Source organism: Cervus canadensis, chromosome 27, assembly GCF_019320065.1.
Source record: "Cervus canadensis isolate Bull #8, Minnesota chromosome 27, ASM1932006v1, whole genome shotgun sequence".
In the NCBI taxonomy this organism is placed as follows: domain Eukaryota; kingdom Metazoa; phylum Chordata; class Mammalia; order Artiodactyla; family Cervidae; genus Cervus; species Cervus canadensis.
In genome coordinates, this window is record NC_057412.1 from 33,728,434 (window position 1) to 33,753,190 (window position 24,757).

General features: G+C 37.7%; 1 protein-coding gene across 2 annotated transcripts in view; it reads left to right on the forward strand.

Moving 5' to 3' along the window:
• Window positions 1–4,747: 4,747 nt before the first annotated feature.
• Window positions 4,748–24,757, forward strand: part of EPHA3 (EPH receptor A3) — a 387,533-nt gene continuing 367,523 nt past the window's right edge. Inside the window, exon 1 of one of the 2 annotated variants that reach the window (XM_043448655.1) lies at window positions 4,748–4,968. In XM_043448655.1, coding sequence (XP_043304590.1) covers window positions 4,881–4,968 — 88 coding nt within the window. In that variant the 5' untranslated portion in view covers window positions 4,748–4,880. The remainder of the gene's footprint in view (window positions 4,969–24,757) is intronic. The other variant, XM_043448654.1, reaches the window with a different exon arrangement.

A 24,757-nucleotide genomic window follows, 5' to 3' on the forward strand; every position in this document is an offset into this window, starting at 1 on the left:
AACTTTTTCATTGCTGTTATATTTGTTGTGATGATCTGTGGTCAGTGATGTTCATTGTTACTATTATAATTGTTTCAGCCTTTTTAACCCAGAGTATTTTTTAATTAAGGCACAAAAAAGTGCCTTTTTTTGTAATTGTTAATTAATTTTTATATTAATTATGACTTTTTGAAACAATGCTTTCACACACGTAATAGAATAGAGCATAGTGGAAACATAACTTTCACAGGCCCGGGGAAACCAAAAAGTCTGCATGTGGTTGCTTTACTGTGGTGGTCTGGAACCAACCTGCAATATCTTTGAGGTCTGCCTGTACTGGTGTACACTAGGGCTTCATCCTTGGCCAACTGATCTTTCTGCCAACACTTCGCTTACATGAATGAATGTACTTATTTTTTTATACTAATTACAGTCATCCCTCCTTCAGCATCCTTCAGGGATTTTTCCAGAGCTGCTTGAACACCAAAATATGTGAATGCTCAAGTCCCTGACATAAATTAGAAGCATAGTGAATACAGTCAACCTTTCATATCACTGGGTTCAACCTCTGTGAATGCAGGGGGTGACCTGTATTTGCAGAGGAAATTATTTCCAAAAGGACAACACCAGTCAATTGAGATCTTTGTCTCCTAATAGTTCGTCTGCCTTTGGCTTTCCACAGCTCACTTCATCTATGCAAACCTCAAATAAAAATTTTGTATCATATGCCCATTCTTTCTTCTCAAATCTCTTTTGCAGTCCTGACTGCCTCCTCACTCAAGCCACAGATTGAAAGGCCTCCTAGACACATGCATCTATCTCATTTCTCATGACCAATCTATGAAGCCGTTTGCCAGTCCCACCCACTCACGTTTTTGTGATTTGTAGTTCTACCATTACTGCTCACTATGAGACCCTCTGGATCTCTCATATAGATCAAGATAAAACAATGTATTGAATGACTTTAATGTGTCAAGCACTAGACTTAGACTTTTATCTGTACCATCCCAAATCTCATATAATCCTTACAACATCCCTACGAGATAGGATCTGTTATTATTAGAATTTTACCAAGAGTAATAGAGCCAGGGTAGTCTGGTTCAAGAGCCCCACTTGTATCTCTGCATGATAATCCTCTTGCAAGGGGATTCTAAGTGGTCTCTTGACTCCTAATTGGTGTTTTTGCTTTCATTTTACCCTACCCACTTAACTATGTCAAAATGATCTTTTTAAAATGCTAATTGAATATGTCTCTCTTCTGCCTCACATCACCCTTAAGTCCAAGCTCCTTGGAACAGCTTACAGAATTCACTATAACCTAGCTGCTCCCTAACCCTCCTGTTCTCTCTTTGCCACATGCCTTGACACTGCCTCCAAATCCATGTGCTAGTAATCGAGGTATATGTTACTTCCTCCAAAAAGCATGCTTTTTGTGTTTAATCTCTCTTCTCTGAACTCTGTTCTTGAAGACACATCTTTCCAGGTGCCACTCAGTTGCCATCTGCTCCAAGGAAGTTCCCTTTAATTCCTAACTTGAGATACTCCCACCCCTCTGTCTTGTACTATGAAAATAGTCTATGTGTTGTTGTTCAGTCGTGTCTGACTCTTTGAAACCCCATGGACTGTAGCACACCAGGCTTCCCTGTCCTTCACTGTCTCCTGGAGTTTGCTGAAGCTCATGTTCATTGAGTCGGCGATGCCATCTAACCATCTCATCTTCTTGTCCCCTTCTCCTCTATTTAATAATTGCATAATTTCTTGATGTGGCTCTAAATTATTTTAAAGGGTGCCCCATTCATGTTTTTTGCATCCAGTGTCTAGCACATGATCAGGAACATGTTAGGCACTCACCTTACGTCCAGCTGAACTGAGGGGAATTCAGTCTTGCAAATGTCTTAGTCATCTCCCTCTTCTCCAGCACCCAAATCCATTTTCCCCTTAGGGAATACCATTTGTTTCACCTCAAACATGTATTTTAATTGCATCGTGTATTTTCCTTCTTTCTGTCAGACGGATTCTAGTTCAGTTCTTATTACCTTAGTTTTTCCACAAACGCCTTCACATCATGCCTTCTGCCTCAGATTTTCCTTCCTTCACACTCAGCAGTAGTTCTCCAATGTCAGGGATCAAAAGGATCACCTGAGGAGCTTGTCACATTGTAAGTTCGTGGGTTCCCACTTCAGATATTCAGATTCCGTGAGTCTATGGTGGGCAGAAGTGATGCGCCACTTTTAATAAGTATCCCAGGTACTTTAGGAGCAGGTAAGCCCTAAACCACAGGTAGAAACACTGCTCAATGCTATCTGTCATTTCCTAATCTCATGATCCAGCTCTTACTTGCTGAAATATTTTTCGCGTCTCTCTTTCATCTAGAATATATTGTAAAATCATTGTCATAGAAATGTCTGTAGTTTCCAATCTGCCTTTGGAAGAACATCTCTTAGCACTCTGTTCCCCCCACGCCTGCCTCGCCCAGCCCTGGCCCCTTCTCTTTCCGTCTCCTGGATCTTATTGCATCACACGTGCTCTTTGCTCTATACATGCCAAATGCTTTCCCTGGCCCTGACTTGGAAACTATTCTGATTTTGTTTATGTTCCATCTTCTTGCATGCAGTGCCTTCCGAACCATTCTCCAATCATCCCATTCCTACTCATCCTTCAAACTACACCTCAGTTATTATTACCATTATTTATTTATTTCGATGAGGCTTTTCCTGAATGGGCTGCCCACACCTCTACCCCTCCTCTTACTACTTTGGCTAAATTCTTTGCATCCTCCCGTTTGCTGGCATCATTCCACATCTATTCAGGATGACGTTCAGATTATTGAAGCTTCTTATTGTCTGACAGCTCATGATCTTGAGTGTCTATAATTGAAAGATCCTATATTATTTCCATTCTATTCCCAGGCTAGGAATTGCTTTTTACTTATTTTCACATCACCGTAGCTTCTTTCAAATGTGAATGCCTCTTTCCACAGTGATAAGCAGTTTAAGTGTGAAAAGAGAAGTGGTGTGAGGGGAAGCCAGTGGACTTGGATATCAGCACATTGGCATGTTTTTCCAAAATGTTTTTAAATTGTCACTTCCAAATAAGACTTTATTTTCTTTCACGTTTTAGAAAAATTTTATCTAAACGTAGAACAATGGAAAGACTAAAGTTGTGTTGGAACTTTAAAAAATGCCAGAGTCACCACTATCTGAATCCTCTGTTCAGTATCTTTCATTATTTTCAGTTCTGACAGACTTGGCACTTGAAGAGGGTTCTACAGTCTCTGGTGACATAATGTGGGAAGAAGTTAGAGATACAAAGTAACAAGGCACACACAAAGAAGTGAACAGAGTCACCCTTTTATCCTGGCTGCCTGTACCCACCCAACCCCATCCCCCGATTCCAGACAGCAAACTGTTATCAGAAGCCACTTATTTAAATTCATGTGAAAATCATGTTCTTTCATTAAAATCATAGTGCTTATGAAAAGGATATCTTATTAGCAAGACCTTTGTAACACTTATTTAGATTCCACAACTTGAAGCTCTAAAATTGATCGCTGACCTTACAGCTGTCAACCTACCTTTACTTTCTAGAGTTGCGCAAGGAATATAAGAGTCTTGTTTTCTGCTTAGAAAAGGAAAAGATAGATGAGCAGGAGACTATTTGAGTGATCATTTTCTGGGCAATATTTTAAAGATAAGCAAGAATAGTTCCCAAAATATAAACTGCAAACTTATTTGGCTGAAATAGATTGCAATTATGTTGTCCAGCAAGGAAACTGGAAAGAAGAGAAACCATTTATAACCATGGTGTTAAGTAAGTGAGAAAGTGCAAAGACTATTATTCAGCTTTTAGATTTGGAATGCTAAAGAAGAACTGCATCCGACTATTGTCAGAGTGGATGTGGCTGAAAAGCTAAATGCGGAGTTGTGAATTATGCATTGTTTATCTCATAGAACCCAGAGATCCTAATGCTAGATGGTGAAGGAGGGAGGGTAGTGATGCGCTGTCAATAACTTTAGGCTTGATTTTTCTCTTATTCTTATTTATTCCCACTTATAGAATGAGGGATGCCTGCTGATGCCTGCTGACCTGCAGCTAGCCCTGGGACTGGGTTTGCTCACTTCCTTGGGTTGTTAAAGCACACTTCCTAGTTTGGAAACCCAAAGTGCACTTTATACTCGCTGAGATCCTGTGCCAATTCTCTTTAAAAGTCCTGATGCCACTTGGTGTAGAACTGAAGAGACTTTCTGATCTGAGGTGTGTATTAGTTCTTTCTGCACCAGAAAGGATTTATAAAGAGTTATGGTCACATGGTGAAGAAATAATCCTCTAATTTTTTCTTTGACTACAATCAACAATGTATTTTTTTCATTTTAATGCAGGGCTCCTGTTCTTTTAATAACCATTTCAGTTTCTTTTCCACTCACTGTGCCCTATGACACTCTATCAGGCTTTCTGGTTTCTTCAGGGAATTAACCTACAAAAGCGTGTATTGCAAACAATAAAATAGCGGCTTTCCATTGAACATAAAGGTGGGGGAGGTGTTCTTCTGTGCCCATCACTACTCTCCACCCGCGCAGCATCATAACTTCTGGGCTTCCCGCGCCTTCGGTGATGCGGCCGACCCGCACCGGCGTCCTGCCCAGCTTCAGGGCGGTCTGCCGGGCCCCGCGCGCGGTCCCGTCCTTCTCCAGCGCTCGCTTCCGACGGCGCTAGGACCCAGGGAAGTCTCCGAGCGAGGTTCGCGGAAAGGCAGCCAGACTCCTCCTTATCTCCAGTGTCAAACTTGACATCAGCCTGCGAGCGGAGCATGGTAACTTCTCCAGCAATCAGAGCGCTCCCCCTCACATCAGTGGCACGCTTCATGGAGATATGCTCCTCTCACTGCCCTCTGCACCAGCGACATGGATTGTCACCTCTCCATCCTCCTTCTTCTCAGCTGCTCCGCTCTCAAGTGCTGCGGGGAACTGACTCTCCAGCCTTCCAATGAAGGTAAGCCAGGTGCCGCGACGCGCAGCCCTGCCCCGCGGGCTAACGCTTTTCCGGGCACGTTCTCGCCCGAGCGTTTTCAGGTCGCCGAGGTGCCTCTGAGTAAAGCACTTGGCTCTCAGAGTAAACTAAAGAGGTGCTTTTCTTTTCGGCTGTCTTCTAAAGCACTTTTAGAGATAATTTTGGAAAGCCTAGATCTAAAATGTGTTTTGAATCTGATACCAATTCAAGCAATTACCTTGTTTGCCCGTTTTAAGCAGAAAGGGAAAAATCCTCCAGTTTTACAACCCAGTACGTTAATTGCCAAATAGCTATGGCAGTAGTTTATTTCCTAATTGTGACCATGTAGTAGTACTCTGAGAAGTTTAAAAGAATATTCTGCCCTCCCCTCTAGATTCTTTAGTATGTTTAAAGGTAATGACAGGTTGTTCTTACTTAGGATCATGGCATTTATGAATGGGCTAAAGGGAAATCGGAGTTTGCTGAAGCGCGGCTGTGTGTGCGTGTGCGTGTGCGTGTGTGTGTGTGTGTGTGTGTATTTATGTTGTAACTGCCGTATTGAAGTGATGTGTATCCCGCCAGGCGGTGGTTGGCTCTATGATACAGGTTCTAATGAGCAGCATATGCCACATTAACATAAGTAATATTTGCAGAAATTACAATAAGGTTAGACTGGATTTTCTTTGTTTAAGGGCTTATCCGCGAATAGGAGATTATATTTAATGAATAATGAAAATCTCCTGGGTAGGTGTAGTAAATAACTGAACAGCAAATTGAGGAAGAATGTTCATATGCAGCAAATGGTATTTCCTTAATGTTGGGTTATTTATTTTCCTCCTAATGGGCATTCATTCCTTATCAATGAATTAACGTGCAAACCTAATATTAAGGACAATAATGTTTACTATAAGATTGCATGCTTAATAGACACATTGCCTTTTCCCTGTATACCTTTTGTGATCTATTCCTAATGATTTGTGAATATGATTGCTAACCCTTAAGACAAACTTTTCTGAATAACTGATTGCTTTCAAGCAACACTTACAATTTTGATTTCCTCTTAATCGTTTTGAATTTATAACAATAACATTTAGTAATTTATTTTGCAATTCAGCAAAACTGAGCAATTGATGTGCAAATGCTACATTATATATTGTGTCACTCACTAAAAATATATTGGCAAGACAGTACCATTGTATATTGTATATATCATTTTTAAAAAAACAAGTAAAAACTCAAGAATATTTAGCAACTTTTAAATTAAATATGAAAACTGCCTCTCATATTTGGTGACCTACTTTCAGTGCTAATAGAGCAGTTTAATTTCATTCTTTCCTTAGTGACTGCTTTTATCAACTTGGCAGATTTCATTAAATGTTTTGTCTTTTTTATAAGGAAATTAAAAATTCTAACACAGAAGGATCAAGAAATTATCTTACCTTTGAGTGATTTTTTTTTTTTACAAATCAAATTAAAATGTTTATTTGAAAGTAATGGGCAATTATTTTTTTATGAATGAAAGGCAAGGGCAGTTATTGGTATAATGAGTAATGTATCAGTAACTTAAATTAGTGTTTATTCTTTTTGTTCCTTTGAAAATATTAAAGTATTGATAATAGCTAGACAAACAGTAATATTATTCCCATATTGCTATGATAAATTGTATTTCTCCAGATGGAATATTTATAAACTATTTAGATAATGGATTTCAGTGAATTAATAATGCACAGGGATATAGCTGAGAGTCATTATTTTTTTGCGCAAAACATAACCTTTCAGTAAATTGCAAAAGGAAAAAAGGGCCCTTTAACTCATTGACATTTATATAAAATTCATGAGTATTAATTTAATGAAGCAAGAATCATCAAGTACAAGTTGCTTTTAAGACACACTTTGTGTATATTTGGGTATATAGTGCATATTATTATACAGGCAGATACACATTAACAGTGTGAACATAAAAAGGTAAATATATTCAGAAAACTGACATGATTACATTTAATTTGCTTGGGCAAAAGTTTGTCTATCCATTGTTTATGGGATTGTTCTTTCCAGGTCATGTTCTACATATATAGTAGTATCTCTCTTCTGAGGTCATGAAGGAAAGGTTTGAAATAAAATTTAAAATGAACAATTTAACTTGGATAATATTTGAGTAAGATTTTAAATATTAATATTGAATACAATAGCTTGGGACTTAGTTGTAGATTTGAACAACATGAAAAGTGAAAAACCCAAGTATGCTCTAAGATTTTCACGTAATTCTTCAAACAATGTCATTTGAATAAAAAGCAATGCTTCTGAAAATTCATATGTTGGGTAGAAGGAATAATGATAGAATGAATCTCATTAATACAGCTTTCTGATATTAACTTTGAAAACTGAAATACAAAATACTAGATTGCATTTAAAATACTATGCTCAAATTATATTTCTATACTACAGAAAATTTACTAGTAAAATTTACTAGAATTTATTCTGCAATCTATTATGAAGTTAGTCATGATAGAACTCTAAAAGAACAAGATCCAAGTCATTGAGTTAATTGCTAGGAAATATGCCATTGTTTGACATTATTTTAAGACTTGAGATTTGATAACCAAATATCAGTTTTGAAATGTCATTAGTCCATGATAAGAGGAAAAAAGCTTGGAAAAAAGTTTAATATGAGCTTTCCTTTTTAAAATCCAGTTACAGATAACTTTCTAATATGCTATCAAGAAGATGATTTCAGATGGTACTTTCTATGACTGGTCTCCTCCTTGATAATTATTTATAATTTTGATGATCACAAGAATTGACCTATATGCTTACACAGAAACTTTACAAAAGCATGGAACTTTATTAAAATCTTATCAGATGTGTTTACATAACACACCAAGAAAAGACTTCCAATGGGAAATCTGCTACTTTTCATGACAAAACAGGATTGTTATACTATGTGTTGTTAGAGAAGTTTATATATTTGCTCCTTGTTCCTATCAGATGGATGGTGATAATGATAAATAAAAATAACTTTATGAAAAGGTTAAAGCTTGATATAAAGAATTGACTATTACTAGTTCAATATCTTTTAACAATGGATAAAGTAATTTCTTTACACACTTTTCTACATTTGAAGGCTTCTGAGGCATAATTCACTGCTTATTCTTTAGTACATAATACACTTTTCAGTATATAATACATTTTCCTATCTAACAGTGTTTATAAGTTAGATTACCATGCACCTATAGAGCTCTGTACATTGAAAATCAGTTTTCAAAATAAAAGTCAATAAAATTAAATCTGCATATTTATATACTACTCATTTTGGGAGACTTTTATTGGAGTGTTGGGATACTGTTTGTGTGAAATGTTTTTCACTGGACATAAGTCACCTAACTACTGAAGGATACTATGTGATTGTTTAAAGCTTAAAAGTAAAACTTAGAGATGAACACTGTATGTTTCCCTTTGAATATTAGGCAAATAATGGAGACAATATACATTTAAATAATAGAGTTTTCCCTTTTTAAAAATTAGTATGAACTGGCATCATTTTCATGCATAAACACTTATCCTCAATAATACACTGTGACTGAAATATTTATAGAAAACTAAGCTATCATATCATCTTTATAGTTTTAAGAAGAGGGCTTACATTTGCTTTTAATGGCATTTTATCATTCTAGACTAAATAATTGAATGCATCATACATTTTTTTGTAATTTAATAGCTCACCTAATAGCTTGCCCCTACTTCCCCCTAACAGTTATAACTGTGCTATTTGCCTGGAGGTAGGAGAAACCTTAATTTCACTATTTTATAACCCACAACAGTTAACACTTGACCTAGGTCATTAACAGGATTATCAGCAAATTTGTTTAAGCTTTTACTGACAACCTGAATTGCTACGATAATATTTTGATTGTGCCAGAAAGAAACTTCTTGTAACCTCTCAAAATCTATCATGAAATTAATTCATTCTGAACCTATATCTTCCTAAAGACTAATATTGATGATAACAATTCAAGTGGGGAAATGTCCACCCTGATGGTTCATTCTCCTCACCCTTATAGATCACACCATTCTTGCCCTTGTCATAAACGAGCAATTAAAAACTCTTAAATAGTAAATATTCTGACAATAACAATAGATTTACAAATACAAACCAGCTTCATTGTAATGATCAACAGTTTCAATTTTATACTTTTTTATTGATGTTGTAGTTAATATCATTTTTCTGCCCTTTTTCAAGATATAAAGTCAATTGAATACATTTATAACTCAGAAGCAACTAGAACCATAAAACGGAAACTACAAATAATAAAACACCATTACCCCCATGTAAGATTATGGTGGCATTTTATATAAAGTTGCCTTTCCCATGCAATGCTAGTAACTGGAAGCTACAATGAAAAGAACTTAAAATTTACATAAACATTTTAAACAAAATGTTGTGCACATTTTGTGTGCACAAAGAACGTAAATGTATTTTTTACCCTGTGTAGTCAATTCAGAGAGTTTCATGTGAAGACAAGTTTAATTCTGGTTTAGTTTTTGCTTGTATAAACAATTCAGTAGTTTCACCCTGACTTGTAAAAAACTTATTGTCCTTAAAGATTTAATAAGATTCTTTATTATGTCCATATATTATCCATATTTTAATATTCAAATTTTGGTATGTTCTTTAAGAGTCCTTCACTTTTGATAGTTTCTCAAAATAACTCTCTTCATGAAGATCCCTAAATGTTAAAATTGTTTCTGAAACTCTGGAATTTTTCTGAAATAAAATATATGTAATTTTTAAATATCAAATAATCAGTTACATATGCAAAGGATTTTAAAAGGCAAAACATATTTCCACAGTATATTTGATTTACTAACTTCAACACAAACGGAAACAGCAAGGACTGTTCTTGAGAGTTATATTTTCCAAGTCATAAAATCTTCAAGAAAATATTAATAAAACTTTCCACAAATCATCAAAACTCGATAAGTTCTTACAGACATTTACTTACTGAGAAATCTGTGATGTGGGTTACCTTTGATTTTAGTCATTTTCCAATGATTTTGTTTGGCATAAATACTAGATGGAAGGCGAATATGTATTTCTTGGAAGAACACTACGTTTTGCAAATCATTTTCTGTCAAGATTCTCAATTTTACTTTTTGATGCACATTTGTCTTTAAAACTTTTAATAAACCTATTCTTTTAATTCCTGTTTGATAAAAGATTTAGAAAAACAGATGCAGGTGTCTCCTTTTCTATTCTGTTTTCAGGGATCTGGATTTTATCACCAGGGAGGGTCAGAGCAGGGCTTCTACCAAGTGCACAAGTAGCTTTCCACAGATTTTTCAAATAAAGGGATGACTGGTGATGTAAAACGTTCATTTTATTATTCATCCAAGTATACCGAAAACCAGAGGACAGAATTTATTTCTAAGAAATTTGAAGACCTTAATTTTTCTGCAATGACTTTAGAAATAAAAGCATTGTTGGACATTTATAAAATACAAAGTATTCCAAGCCACAAATCAATCTAGGCAGACACTTCTGCGAATCAGGGTGTGGGTACGTGTACACACCGAGATTTCACTCTCTGGGTCTGTTACCAGCTCCCTAGAATCAGGTAGTTCTTGGAATCTGGCAGAAGCTTTTCTCCCGGAAAACTCAAGTCTGAAAGTCAACAAGTTTTAGTTTGCCCGCTACCAGTTTTCTGTGAAATTTAAAAAAAAAAGGGGGGGGGGAGTGGAGGGATGGATTACAAAGAGAAAAAAAAAAAAAAACCTTTGCAAGAGGAAAAGAAAATATAAAGTCAATTAAAAAGATGGAGAGGTAGAGAAACGCAAAGGTTCTAAAACCAATGATAATACATCTTTTGCTTAAAAGAAAAATATCGCCTCAAGCATCTGGCTAATCGGTTTTTTATTAAATATCTAAAAATCTGCACATACACAAAAAAGGGTGTGTGTTTGGGGCAGGGTGGGGGTGAGAAGAATTGCGTGCTTTTGTTTCTCCTCTCAAGTTTACAGACTTTTGATTTTTCCCCTGAAGAAAATACTTTATCTAGGAAAGTTTTGAAAGTGTAAGCCAAACCCCCTTTGGAAGCCTGGGCAAATGCATGTGGAGGATGGATGGAATCAAAACCAGTTCAGCAAATAAAGCCTCCAGCTTGGAGTGATGTTATTAAACTGGAAGCCCTGAGTGGGGAACCCCCTCCCTCCCTTCATTTTCTAAACCATGTCCTGCTGTTCCAGTCAAAGCAGAGGGTGAAAATCCACATAATCCAAACCAACATGATGGAGTCAGAATAATAGGCAAGGAAAGAGGGGGAAAACAAGTGGGAGCACTGTACCAACAAACTGGTGAATAACCTTAGCCATGAACTGGGGTGGCCACAGGAGGCCTGGAGGAGCGTCTTTTCTTCGCATCACACCTCCCGCATTTGAAAATGCAGTACTGATTAAATTTCCAGGTAGGCCCTGAGAAATTTTAGCACGAAACAGAGCTTTACTGGGAGGGACAGGGGTGTGGCGACAGAGAGATGAACAGAGGCCCTCGAGGCCACCACACCCACCACCATGGCATCTTAACCTCCAACTCCGCTCCGCCGCCGGGACCAGGCTCTCCAGTGCGGCGGGAAAACGGAGTCTCCCAACAATCCACTACTTTTCACTCCGCAGCGGATTCAAGATCGGATCAGAAAATCCCAACTCCGGGGCCACGTCCCCCCCAGTTCAGCTCTCGGGGTTCTGTGGGCTCTTTGTGCCCGAGCCATCTCCGCGCCAGGCGGCCAAAGCGCGCGGCCGGAGCGCGGCGAGCAGGCGCGCCCCCCGGGGGGCGGCGGGCACGCGCGGAGCCCCCGCGGGGCCGGCTTCTCCCCGGCGGCGGGCGCCGGGCGCTCGCGGCCGGGGCGGAGACTGGAGCCGGGCGAGCGCCAGGGCGCCAAGCTCCGCGGACACGAGCGCCGGGCGGAGGCGGGGCGCGCGGGAGGCGAACGTGCGCCCTCTGCCTGCGGCCGCGGGGCGGCCGGCGCTCCGAGAGGCGGCGCCCTCCTCGCCACCTGGACTCCCCTCACCTGGGGAGCGCGGGCGCTCCGGGGCCAGGCAAGTCCTGAGTGTAACCACAGACTTTGACCCGGAGTCTCTGTCGCCCCCGCTACCCTCAACCCTCCTCCCCCCAGCGTTGCCAACCTTGTCAACGTGGCGCGGTCCCCTTCCTCTTAAGTCCCCGGCCTGACAGGTGACAGGTGCCGGAGGACTCCGTTCTCCGGGTTCTCAGCGCGCCCTGCAGAGCTGGGAGACCAGGCCCGTTCTCTTGGGACGAGCCTGAGATGCCCGCTGTCCTGCTTGCTGCTCTCTTTCCCGACCGCTTCGCTATTTGTTGAATTTTTGAATTTTTCAAAAGACCTGGCCTTTAGTATCTAGACGAAAGTGAATTTTTTTCCCCCCAGTTTTCTTTAAAACCACCTATTAATGCCACCTGTTACGGGCCCTCAGCGCTAAGGGGTATGTTCACAGACCTTATCCGCACCCTCCTGCACAATCGAAAGTTGTCTGTTTTCCCCTTCTGCCCCCACCCCGCACCCTGTTTGATTGACACTATTTAAAAATTAAAACAGGATTTCCCGCTCTTCTGCTTTTGGGAGTAAGCCCGGAACGGGCCAGAAAGGGTTTCTGGGAGCAGGGTTACCGAGGTAGGTTAGTCGTGGGGATGATGCTAAAGTTTGTGTGGCCTTCAGAACTTTAGTGTTTTTCATAAAAGATAGAATTGTTGAAAATCCAGGGCATACCAAAACTACATAATGGCTTCAGTGTAATGCCCCCTAATCAGAAAACACACAAGAGTTCCGCTGGTTGGAAAGATTTTTCCCTTACATTATCCTTCAGTACTTACTGAACCTCATTTAATCTTAAAGCACCTCTAAAAAAGGTGTTGTGACGTCTCCCACTTTAGAACTGAGGAAACTAAATAAACTCATAATAGAGTAAGAACTGAGTCAGGCCCTCTCCTGTCTTCTGGTTTTAACCTTATATTTTTCTCCTGTACACAAATGCCTGTAAATTAAGGAGGTATCCTTCTACTTAGGAAAAGTTCTAGTTCCTCAGTCTTAATCCTACTGAGGATACTAATTTGTCTTGGGACTTGCAGGGAAAACTTAGAAATACTCAGAGTATTGGAGTGAAAATTTAGACTTCAAAGTACTTTTTAATAAGTACTTTCAGGAAAGTACTTCAAAGAGTACTTTGAATCTGCTGTGTTTACCCTCATAAATTATGATCATCTGGAAGAGTTAGGGACTCACTAAGAAAATAAAGAAAATTTGATGTGGACCCAGGAATAGGAGATGTGATGTGATCTGTGATGTTTTTTCTTCACATATTCCTCCTCTGTCTTCCTTTCCTGACACTCAAACTCTGCTGACTCTGGAAAGATTCTTGTCAAGAATTCCATACACAGAGAGTGTGAGGCAATTGTCACTGTAACTTGGATGTGATTTTTTTTTTTAATTTTATAAAAATGAAGCATGGACTGACTACTGGAATTGTCATAAAGGTCAGTAATGGGTGGAAGTGGAATTTGGCCTAAAAGGTAGACTTCAATTTCTGTGGAAACTTTCCCATATATAAAAGATAATTTATAAATTACTTAAGATGAGAAAGTAAATTATAAAGATTTGTCTCCTCATTTATAAAAATACTTGTACTGCGCTTAAGTGGAGACATTGAGAAAAGGTAGCTAAACAAGAGTTTTGAAAGATAGCAAATTAAGTTGGGGGCAATTATATTTTTCGTGTGGGTATTTCAGCACATATGTTTTGCATTAATTGCTGCAATAAATTCTGTTAACCTGGCAAAGAGCAAAAATAGCATATTGATGACATCAGGCTTTCACATCAGAAAGCTGCTTTCAGTATCTTGCTTTCTTCACTGTAATGTGAAATAAAAAAGTTTTCAAACCTGTTACCCTTTAGGTTCCCAATGAGTTTTCTAACCACTCAAGTTATTGGCACATTTTCCGGAGCAAAGGCTTAACAGCAAACTTTTTATTTTCTCACTTCTGAAGGATTAGAATCAACAACTACTTTCACTGCTATTTAATGTTATAGTTCACATATGATTTTGGAGAGCTCTCTCAAATCAAGAAAATGTAAATGTGACTTCAAAGTCTCCAAACTGAGTTGCCTCTCATTTTAAGGCAAAAATTCTTGACAGATTATGTGATCTGGACTGAAGCAAAGGGAGAAGCCTGGATTAATTTTATTGCTGATAAGTCTAATCAATATCAAAATGGTTACATCTTGAATTTTCTATATAGTCATTAAGGGGAGGTTAATTTATTGTCTTTTAAATAATAGTTAAAGATAGATCAATAAACTTTTTTGTAAAAAAAGAGGTAATACCCATTCCCCAACCCCTACCCCTTCCTTGATGAAAAATGAGACTTTAAAGTTTACTTTTTGCCAGTGATAAAGTGACTTGGTTTCTAATCAATATGAAATTTAGACATTTTCCACTTCAGGATGAGTAACAGAAGCAGAGAACAGCTTGTTAGTAGTTAACATATACTCCATTCCCCTATTTTCAAACGTAATTCAGCAATTAATAAAATTCTATAGGTTTTAGACAGACACATTTTTAAATTTTTTATGGTAGTGGTCTTCACACTGAGAAGAAGTTAGGCTGGGAAGCTGGTTTGCAATCATTTCCTTGTAGATTGTTTGAATAATCCTCTGGTTAACAGAACAACACTCTGGGGAAGTCTATGAGCAGCCCTGTGTGTGTGCATATGTGTGACCGGCAGTATTGTCTTCTTACAAAACCAAACCATCCCCACACTGTACACAAAATTTTAGGGATGAATATTTACCTTTTGAAATGAAAATGAAGTAAAATTCTGTTTTCCTGAATTACAGATTGGTGATGAGAAAAAAATAAAAGCAATCATTTGTTTATTTGTCACCGTCTAATCTTCTTAGTTTTCCCCAACTGGACCCTTGATCACTGATAATATTCAAAAATGGCATAAAGCTACGGTTATATCCAAATTTTTGTTTTCCCCTTCAATATGCCAAAGCGAGTTATGGTATGTTTCATGTTTTGACAGAATGAAAAGAACTGGCATCATCACAGAAACTATAAATAGGAGTTAAATTGGGTTGTTATTCTTTTATTAAATATATAAACTCCATCAAATATTATAGCTAGTGCCAAATCTTGAAAATACTTTTAAAGAGGCAGAATAAAAGAGAATAATATTTTTCTCTTGGTTTAGTTTTACTATCTAGTTTACCACAAATAAGTTAATACTCATTTACATTAAATCAAGAAAGATAAAAGCAGAGATTTTATTAAGATGTTCTTGACATTTCTGATGTGAAATTATCATTTGATACTCTTTTTAATTAAAAAAAAATTCCCAAGTTAATTATATATATTTCATCCAACTGTACAAATTAGATTAATCTATGCTTACAATGATGATTTATCTGTTTAATTTAGACACAACTGCTTTTTTTCCTTAAACATTTATACATTGAAGAAAGACAGTTTTTCTTACTTCTGCTTATAGGTGATGTCCAAAATAATTCTAAATGTTTTAATATCTTTTAACTATATATATGATTAAAGAAGAAAAAAATCTAAAAGTACATTAAATTAGTATCCCTTTATATTTTCCTTTCCAAAAGTGATCCTTTGGAAACTAAGGTTTACAACCCTAGTGAAAACATTAGAACTCTAGATTTATATTCAAAGGCATACAATTAAAAACCATTAAAATTAAGAAAAAATTAAGGAAAAATTAACTCATCTTTCATACCAAATTAGTTTGTTTTTTGCATTCATTTATTTTCCAAGTAATGAATACCTGATATTTAGTTAATGGATTTTGGAAAAGAAGGTTATCAGTAGTGGCGTATTGAATGGCCTTGAAGATAACGACTTAGTTGGGACAAATGACTACAAAATGAATACTTACATAAAAACTTCTAACATAGGTATAAAAGTTGTAAAAATGCAATATGAATCTTTAAGGTAAACTAGCTGCCTAAAACAGTCCTGGAAGTAAAAGGGAAGACTTTTTTTTTTTTTTAAATTTTTTAAATAAAGTTAAAAATAACAACAATCAGATAATAAAAACAAAGGGAGTAGATTAAATGACTTACCTGATTTCATGTGATAGGGATGACTATAACCCAATTTTATTTTTTTTACCACATAGAGGTAGAAAACTTTAAAAATAATTTGCATGAATGTGTAATAAAAACATATAGAAGTAAAAAGCACTTTTGAAAGAACTGAACATTCAGAAATTGCTATTTCATTAAGCACATATCTAAGCTCAGTGTAAATTCTGTGTGAACACATCCATATACATATGTGTGTGTATTGGAAAGGCACATGATTGAATATGAAAAAGCCCATCCCCAAATAGATTTCTATTGGCTCTATTCATATTATGACTACACTACCAAGGTTTGTCTGAATGCTACTTTCTCCTACAGTAATGAATGAAGTTTCCTGACCATCTCTAGCACAATGACCTAATCATGCTAGTTTCCTGACCTAATTGTTTGATGCTTCCCATTGACACTATGCTCCTAATATGGAAAATAAAGGCCTAGAGTTTTGAATTAAAGTGATATGCATGTGGCACTTCACTGGACCCTTTGTGGGCTTTTATAGAGACACACATTTATACCTTGAAGAGTTTTGTGTGTGTGTGTGTGTGTGTATGTATGTCTATTCAACAATCATGATGTAAGATAACAAGTTGAGATTTAGTATATGATGTCAAAGTTATATCCTGATTTTTTTTTCCAGAAATTTAAACAATTTATTCTGGATTGGGCTTCTTTTAAAATTAAAACAAGTTTTGTGATATAAAAAGATCCAAAGAATGCTTTTAAATTAAAATTTCATTTCATCACAATACTTTATGTTCCTTATGTTAAAATTTGAACCCTTATATCCAAGGGACTTCCAGGCACATTTTTATGTTGAAAATAACTACTATAATAGTTTTGCAGGCCATTTGCTTATTTTATTATATTTTCATAGCCTTTATTCAAACCCTGACTAAACAGAGCTTACATTTACTAATCAAAGTTTAGTAATCAAGTGATATAATAAGAAAATATATACCAAGACAGCCTGACTTTGTGGTGTGATGGCAAATATATGTGCTAAAGTTTGAGCACAGATTTGGTCTAATGATTTTATATAATTTCAAATTGAGTGATGTATTTTAACTTTTTAATTTGTTTAAAAAATCCTTTCGATTAGAAATAAAGAAGTTTTTCTGTTAGTTCTGGAACATTTTAAAAAACTAAAATGTGTTGCAAAAGTACAATGTCTACATAATCATTAATGTTCTACTTTTAGTGTCTTACATTTTAGGAAACACATTTCACTTGTCTAAATGATTCATAATATAGGTTGACAATGCACAGAAATAGAGACCTGTGATTCTAAGGACTGCTATCAAAGCTGAGGCTGTTAATGTAGTAACACTTCCCTGATGGTAGAACATCCCCACTCATTTATGTGAGAGAATTATTTTGTTATAAGAACACATTCCCAAGGGATATTTTAATAGCTGTTTTCTCCATAATAGTATTGACATCGAGTGACCTTCAGACTTTTAAGATTAATAAGGAAAAAAAAAAAGAAATTCTAACACTTTAAAAACAGCATAGAGTTAACATTTACTAATGTATCTGAGTTTCAAGTGGAATATTGGTCTGTGTTTGTTATTTCCTTGAGCTGCTCTAGTTATGAGAACACGGACGTCTTACTGTGAGACTGTGTTTTTATTCCAACAAACTCTTCCTGCTGCCGGCAAAGATTGAGATGTGGCAGCTATTTACAGTTTCTTCTTTAATCAGGGCCTGCCTGTATAGAAGTTAATCCAAAATTATTGTTTAAGAAGAAAAACTAATTAGAAAAGTTGATAGTATAACACCTTGTCCAGAAATCTGTTAATATCCCATAAATAAGTCATTAAGTAGTATGTGACAAATAGGTTTTTCACAGAAATGTCTAGCACTACAGAATTTTTTAAAAAAATTATACATTATTATTTTAGTTGGTTATTTAATAGAGAAGCCTATCCATTCTCTGGCGGATCTTCCAGACCCAGGAAATCGAACCAGCATCTTCTGCATTCCAGGCGGATTCTTTACCAACTGAGCTATCAGGGAAGCCCTAATAGAGAAATTACCATAAATTAATACTTCTGTGACACAAAATGCCTGTAAAATTTAAGATTATAGAAAGTCTTATCTGCACACAATAGATTATAGTTGACTTCATTTACAGTTTAAAACATTTTTATAATTTTTGGTCTGTGAGATAGAATCATTTCAGTTCAGTTGCTCAGTTGTGTCCGACTCTTTGCAACCCCATGAATCGCAGCACGCCAGGCCTCCCTGTCCATCACCAACTCCCGGAGTTTACTCAAACTCACGTCCATCGAGTCGATGGTGCCATCCAGCCATCTCATCCTCTGTCGTCTCCTTCTCCTCCTGCCCCCAATCCCTCCCAGCATCAGGGTCTTTTCCAATGAGTCAACTCTTCGCATGAGGTGGCCAAAGTATTGGAATTTCAGCTTCAGTGAGATAGAATACTAATGGTCTATTACAAAGATATTTTCATTATGTTTGAAAGTGAAAGTGAAAGTCGCTCAGTTGTATCCAACTCTCTTGTGACCCCATGGCCTATACAGTTCATGGAATTCTCCAGGCCAGAATACTGGAATTGGTAGCCTTTCCCTTCTCCAGCTAATCTTCCCAACCCAGGAATTGAACCAGGGTCTCCTGTATTGCAGGTGGATTCTTTACCAACTGAGCTGTCAGGGAAGCCCTTTCATTGTGTTTAGGTGGAAATAAATATAAATGGGAGGTCCACCAGAACTGTTAACTAAGAATAGTTAATCCTAGTAGATAAAAGTTATGTTGGAATATCGATAGATAAGTTTATTAATAAAACTGACCTCTAAATTTCTTCTCAATGGTATACCCAAATGTGAACAGTAAAAATGAAAAGCTGAGTTTTGGTAGGCTTCTGTCAGAAAATACATCTTGATTTCTTGATTCCGTTTTATGATTGACCAGAGTAATATATAGAGAATTACAACACTGAGATCAAAATTTATTACTCCTTTTATCATTTACTTCTATTTGTGACATTTGCGTATAACCTAAGAGCAGATTAAAGTATTATTCTGCTCTCTATAACCTAGAGAAAAGCTATACTTTTAATCATAACAGAAAGTTATGAAAATAATAGAGATAAATAGTGAACAAGAAATGTAGCTGAGACAATTACAGTGATGCTGTAAACAGGAAAGGAAAAGTCACTTTTTAATAAAAAGACATAATCAAAGATGGGTTTGTTTTCTACCATAGTGATCTCCTAGTTATTTGCAACTCTCTAAAAGTACCTTATAACTGGAGGTTTTACAAGAAAACATGTCTATTATTACAAGTCTGAAATTCTTTGGCCCTTAAACCCCACTGTTCACATTGAAATTTCTAAGTGTTTTTATAAAATCAACTATAGTATTACCACAAAGCATGTGTGTGTGTGTGTGTCTGTGTATATATATATATATGTGTGTGTGTGTGTGTATATATGTATATATATAAATAAATAATTAAATAATTGAAAGGATCTACTTCAGTAAGAAGTTGTGATATCTAATTTTACAAATTATTTTGCACTGTCTGTATATTTGCAGCACTTAATTTGTAAGAGGAGAATATTTAACTCAGTCTTTCTAAGTGAGCAGATAGACACTATGAATCAAATTTTTGAAATACTCTTGAAAAAATCTTAGTGTATTAATGATTCTTTAAAAATAGAACTCCAGAAATGTATACTATAGTTTTTCATCTGTCCTTACTGAAAACATTTGTTTGAAAAAACATACTTTAATGGCTGAGTCCTTTTAAAAGTGTTAATGCATTCTTGGTAGTAAGAAGGGAAGGTGGTGTAAATTCTCAACACAGAAAATTCTTCATGACATTGACAATGCCAGCGAGCAAAGGAGTAGACATTTGATTCTGTCTCTTCATTATAATAGAGGGTGGGGAGAGAAGAGAAAGCAAGCCTCCTGGGCATCTTAAATCCATAATTTAGCCAGGAATAGTGATAGTAAAGATCAGCGGGGGGAATGAAACCAATCTAAGCCAGTTTTGCTGTTGTTCAGTCGCTGAGTCCTGTCTGACTCTGCGACCCCATGCCCTGCATCACAACAGGCTCACTGTCTCCTGGAGTTTACTCAGTATTATGTCCATTGAGTTGGTGATGCTATCTAACCATCTTATCCTCTGCCCTCTCTTCTCCTTTTGCCTTCAATCTTTCCCAGCATTAGGCTCTTTTCCAATGAGTCAGTTCTTCACATCAGGTGGCCAAAATATAGGAACTTCAGCTTCAACAGCAGTCCTTCTAAAGAATATTCAAGGTTGATCTCCTTTAGGATTGACTGGTTTGATCTCTTTGTTGTCCAGGGACTCTCAAGAGTCTTCTCCAGCACCACAGTTCAAAAGCATCAATTCTTTGGTGCTCAGCCTTCTTTATGGTCCCACTCTCACATCCATACACAACTACTGGAAAAATCACAGACTTGACTATACAGACCTTTGCCAGCAAAGTGATGTCTCTGCTGTTAAATATGCCCTCCAGGTTTGTCAAAGCTTTCCTTCCGAGGAGCAATATTGTCCTTTAATTTTATGGCTATAGTCACCATCCACAGTGATATTGGAGACCAAAAAAAAAAAAAAATGAAAACTGTCACTGTTTCCACTTTTTCCCCTTCTGTTTGCCATGAAGTGATAAGACTAGATGCCATGATCTTAGTTTTTGAATACTGAGTTCTAAGCCAGCATTTTGACTCCTCTTTCACCCTCGTCAAGAGGCTCTTTAGTTCCTCTTTACTTTCTGCTATTACAGTATCATCAGCATATCTGAAGTTGTTGATAATTCCCCCAGCAATCTTGATTTCAGCTGTGATTCATACAGTCTGGCATTTCCCATGATGTGCTCTGCATATAAGTTAAATAAACAGGGTGACAATATACTGCCTTGTCCTACTCTTTTCCTAGTTTTGAACTGGTCTGTTGTTCCATGTCCAGTTCTAACTGTTGCTTTTTGACCCACATATAAATTTGTCAGGAAACAGGTAGGGTGGTCTGCTATTCCCATCTCTTTAAGAATTTTCCACAGTTCGTTGTGATCCACACAGTTAGTGGCTTTAGCATAGTCAATGGAGCAGAAGTAGATATTTTCCAGGAATTCTCTTGCTTTTTCTGTGATCCAATGATTGCTGGCAATTTAATCTCTGGTTTTTCTGCCTTTTCTAAACCCACCTTGTATGTCTGGAAGTTCTCAGTTTATGTACTGCCAAAGCCTTGCTTGAAGGATTTTTAACATAACCTTGATAGCTTACGAAATGAGTGCAATTGTACAGTAGTTTGAATATTCTTTGGCATTGCACTTCTTTGGGATTGGAATGAAAACTGACCTTTATTGTCCTGTGGCCACTGCTGACTTTTCCAAATTTGCTGACATATTGGGTGCAGCACTTTCACAGCATCATCTTTTACCATTTGAAATTGCTCAGCTGGCATTCTATCACCTCCATTAGCTGTGTTCATACTAATAAGTTTAAGGCCTGCTTGACTTCACACTCCAGGATGCCTGGCTCTAGGTGAGCCAGTTTACACTATACCATGGAACCTACACTTTGTTCTTAGTCGTTTCCTTCATTCTTGTCATTCTTGCTCAGTTGCTGAGTCCTGTCCAACTCTGTGACCTCGTGGACTCTAGCACTCCATGCCAGACTCCTCTGTCCTCCAGTATCTCCCAGTTCAGTTCAATCACTCAGTCGTGTCTGACTCTTTGTGACCCCATGAATCGCAGCACGCCAGGCCTCCCTGTCCATCACCACCTCCAAGAGTCCACCCAAACCCATGTCCATTGAGTCGGTGATGCCACCCAACCATCTCATCCTCTGTCATCCTCATCTCCTCCTGCCCTCAATCTTTCCCAGCATCAGGGTCTTTTCAAATGAGTCAGCTCTTCGCATCAGGTGGCCAAAGTATTGGAGTTTCAGCTTCAACATCAGTCCTTCCAATGAACACCCAGGACTGATCTCCTTTAGGATGGACTGGTTGGATCTCCTTGCAGTCCAAGGGACTCTCAAGAGTCTTCTCCAACACCACAGTTCAAAAGCATCAATTATTCAGCGCTCAGTTTTCTTTATAGTCCAACTCTCACATCCATATATGACTACTGGAAAAACCATAGCCTTGACTAGATGGACCTTTGTTGACAAAGTAATGTCTCTGCTTTTCAATATGCTGTCTAGGTTGGTCATAACTTTCCTTCCAAGGAGTACGCATCTTTCAATTTCATGGCTGCATTCACCATCTGCAGTGATTTTGGAGCCCCCCAAAATAAAGCCAGCCACTGTTTCCACTGTTTCCCCATCTATTTGCCATGAAGTGATGGGACCAGATGCCATGATCTTAGTTTTCAGAATGTTGAGCTTTAAGCCAACTTTTTCACTCTCCTCTTTCACTTTCATCAAGAGGCTCTTTAGTTCTTCACTTCCTGCCATAAGGGTGGTGTCATCTGCATATCTGAGGTTATGGCTATTTCTCCCAGCAATCTTGATTCCAGCTTGTGCTTCCTCCAGCCCAGCGTTTCTCATGATGTACTCTGCATATAAGTTTAGTAAGCAGGGTGACAATATACAGCCTTGATGTACTCCTTTTTCTATTTGGAACCAGTCTGTTGTTCCATGTCCAGTTCTAACTGTTGCTTCCTGACCTGCATACAGGTTTCTCAAGAGCAGGTCAGGTGGTCTGGTATTCCCATCTCTTTCAGAATTATCCACAGTTTACTGTGATCCTCATAGTCAAAGACTTTGGCATAGTCAATAAAGTAGAAATAGATATTTCTCTGGCTCTCTTGCTTTTTCAATGATCCAGTGAATGTTGGAAATTTGATCTCTGGTTCCTCTGCCTTTTCTAAAACCAGCTTGAACATCTGGAAATCCATGGTTCACATATTGCTGAAGCCTGGCTTGGAGAATTTTGAGCATTACTTTGCTAACATGTGAGATGAGTGCAATTCTGTGGTAGTTTGAGCATTCTTTGGCATTGCCTTTCTTTGGAATTGGAATGAAAACTGACCTTTTCCAGTCCTGTGGACACTGCTGAGTTTTCCGAATTTGCTGGCATATTGAGTGCAGCACTTTCACAGCATCATCTTTTAGGATTTGAAATAGCTCAACTGGAATTCCATCACCTCCACAAGCTTTGTTCATAGTGGTGCTTCCTAAGACCAACTTGACTTCACATTCCAGGGTGTCTGGCTCTAGGTGAGTGATCACACCATCATGATTTTCTGGGTGGTGAAGATCTTTTTTGTACAGTATTTCTGTGTATTCTTGCCACCTCTTCTTAATAGCTTCTGTTAGGTCCGTACCATTTCTGTCCTTTTTTGAGCCCATGTTTGCACGAAATGTTCCCTTGATATCTCTAAATTTTTTGACGAAATCTCTAGTCTTTCCCATTCTATTGTTTTCCTCTATTTCTTTACATTGATCATTGAGGAAGGCTATCTTATCTCTCCTTGCTATTCTTTGGAACTCTGCATTCAAATGGGTATATCTTTCCTTTTCTCCTTTGCTTTTGCTCCCTTCTTTTCACAGCTATTTGTAAGGCCTCTTCAGACAGCTATTTTGCTTTTTTGCCTTTCTTTTTCTTGGGGATGGTCTTGATTCTTGTTTCTTGTACAATGTCACGAAACTCTGTCCATAGTTCATCAGGCACTCTGTCTATCAGATCTGGTCCCTTAAATCTATTTCTCACTTCCACTGTATAGTCACAAGGGATTTGATTTAGGTCATACCTGAATGGTCTAGTGGTTTTCTACACTTTCTTCAATTTCACTCTGAACTTGTCAATAAGGAGTTCATGATCAGAGCCACAATCAGCTCCCAGCCTTGTTTTTGCTGACTGTATAGCACTTCTCCATCTTTGGCTGCAAAGAATATAATCAATCTGATTTCGGTGTTGACCATCTGGTGATGTCCATGTGTAGAGTCTAGTCTTCTCTTGAGTTGTTGAAAGAGGCTGTTTCCTATGAACAGTGCGTTCTCTTGGCAGAAATCTATTAGCTTTTGCCCTGCTTCATTCTGTACTCCAAGGCTAAATTTCCCTTTACTCCAGGTGGTTCTTGACTTCCTACTTTTGCATTCCAGTCCCCTATAATGAAAAGGACATCTTTTTTGTGTGTTATTTCTAGAAGGTCTTGTAGGTCTTCATAGAAATGTTCAACTTCATCTTCTTCAGCATTACTAGTTGGGGCATAGAATTGGATTACCGTGATATTGAATGGTTTGCCTTGGAAACAAACAGCGATCATTCTGTCATTTTTGAGACTGCATCCAAGTACTGCATTTTGGACTCTTTTGTTAACCATGATGGCTACACCATTTCTTCTAAGGGATTCCTTCCCACATTAGTAGACATTATGGTCATCTGAGTTAAAATCACCCATTCCAGTGCATCTTAGTTCGCTGATTCCTAGCATGTCGATATTCACTCTTGTCATCTCCTGTTTGACCTTTTCCAATTTGCCTTGATTCATGGACCTAACATTCCAGGTTCCTATGCAATATTGCTCTTTACAGCATTGAACCTGTCCCAGAGTTTGTTCAAATTCATGTCCATTGAGTGGTGATGCTATCGAACGATCTCATCTTCTGCTGCATATTCCCTTCTTTCACCTCAGT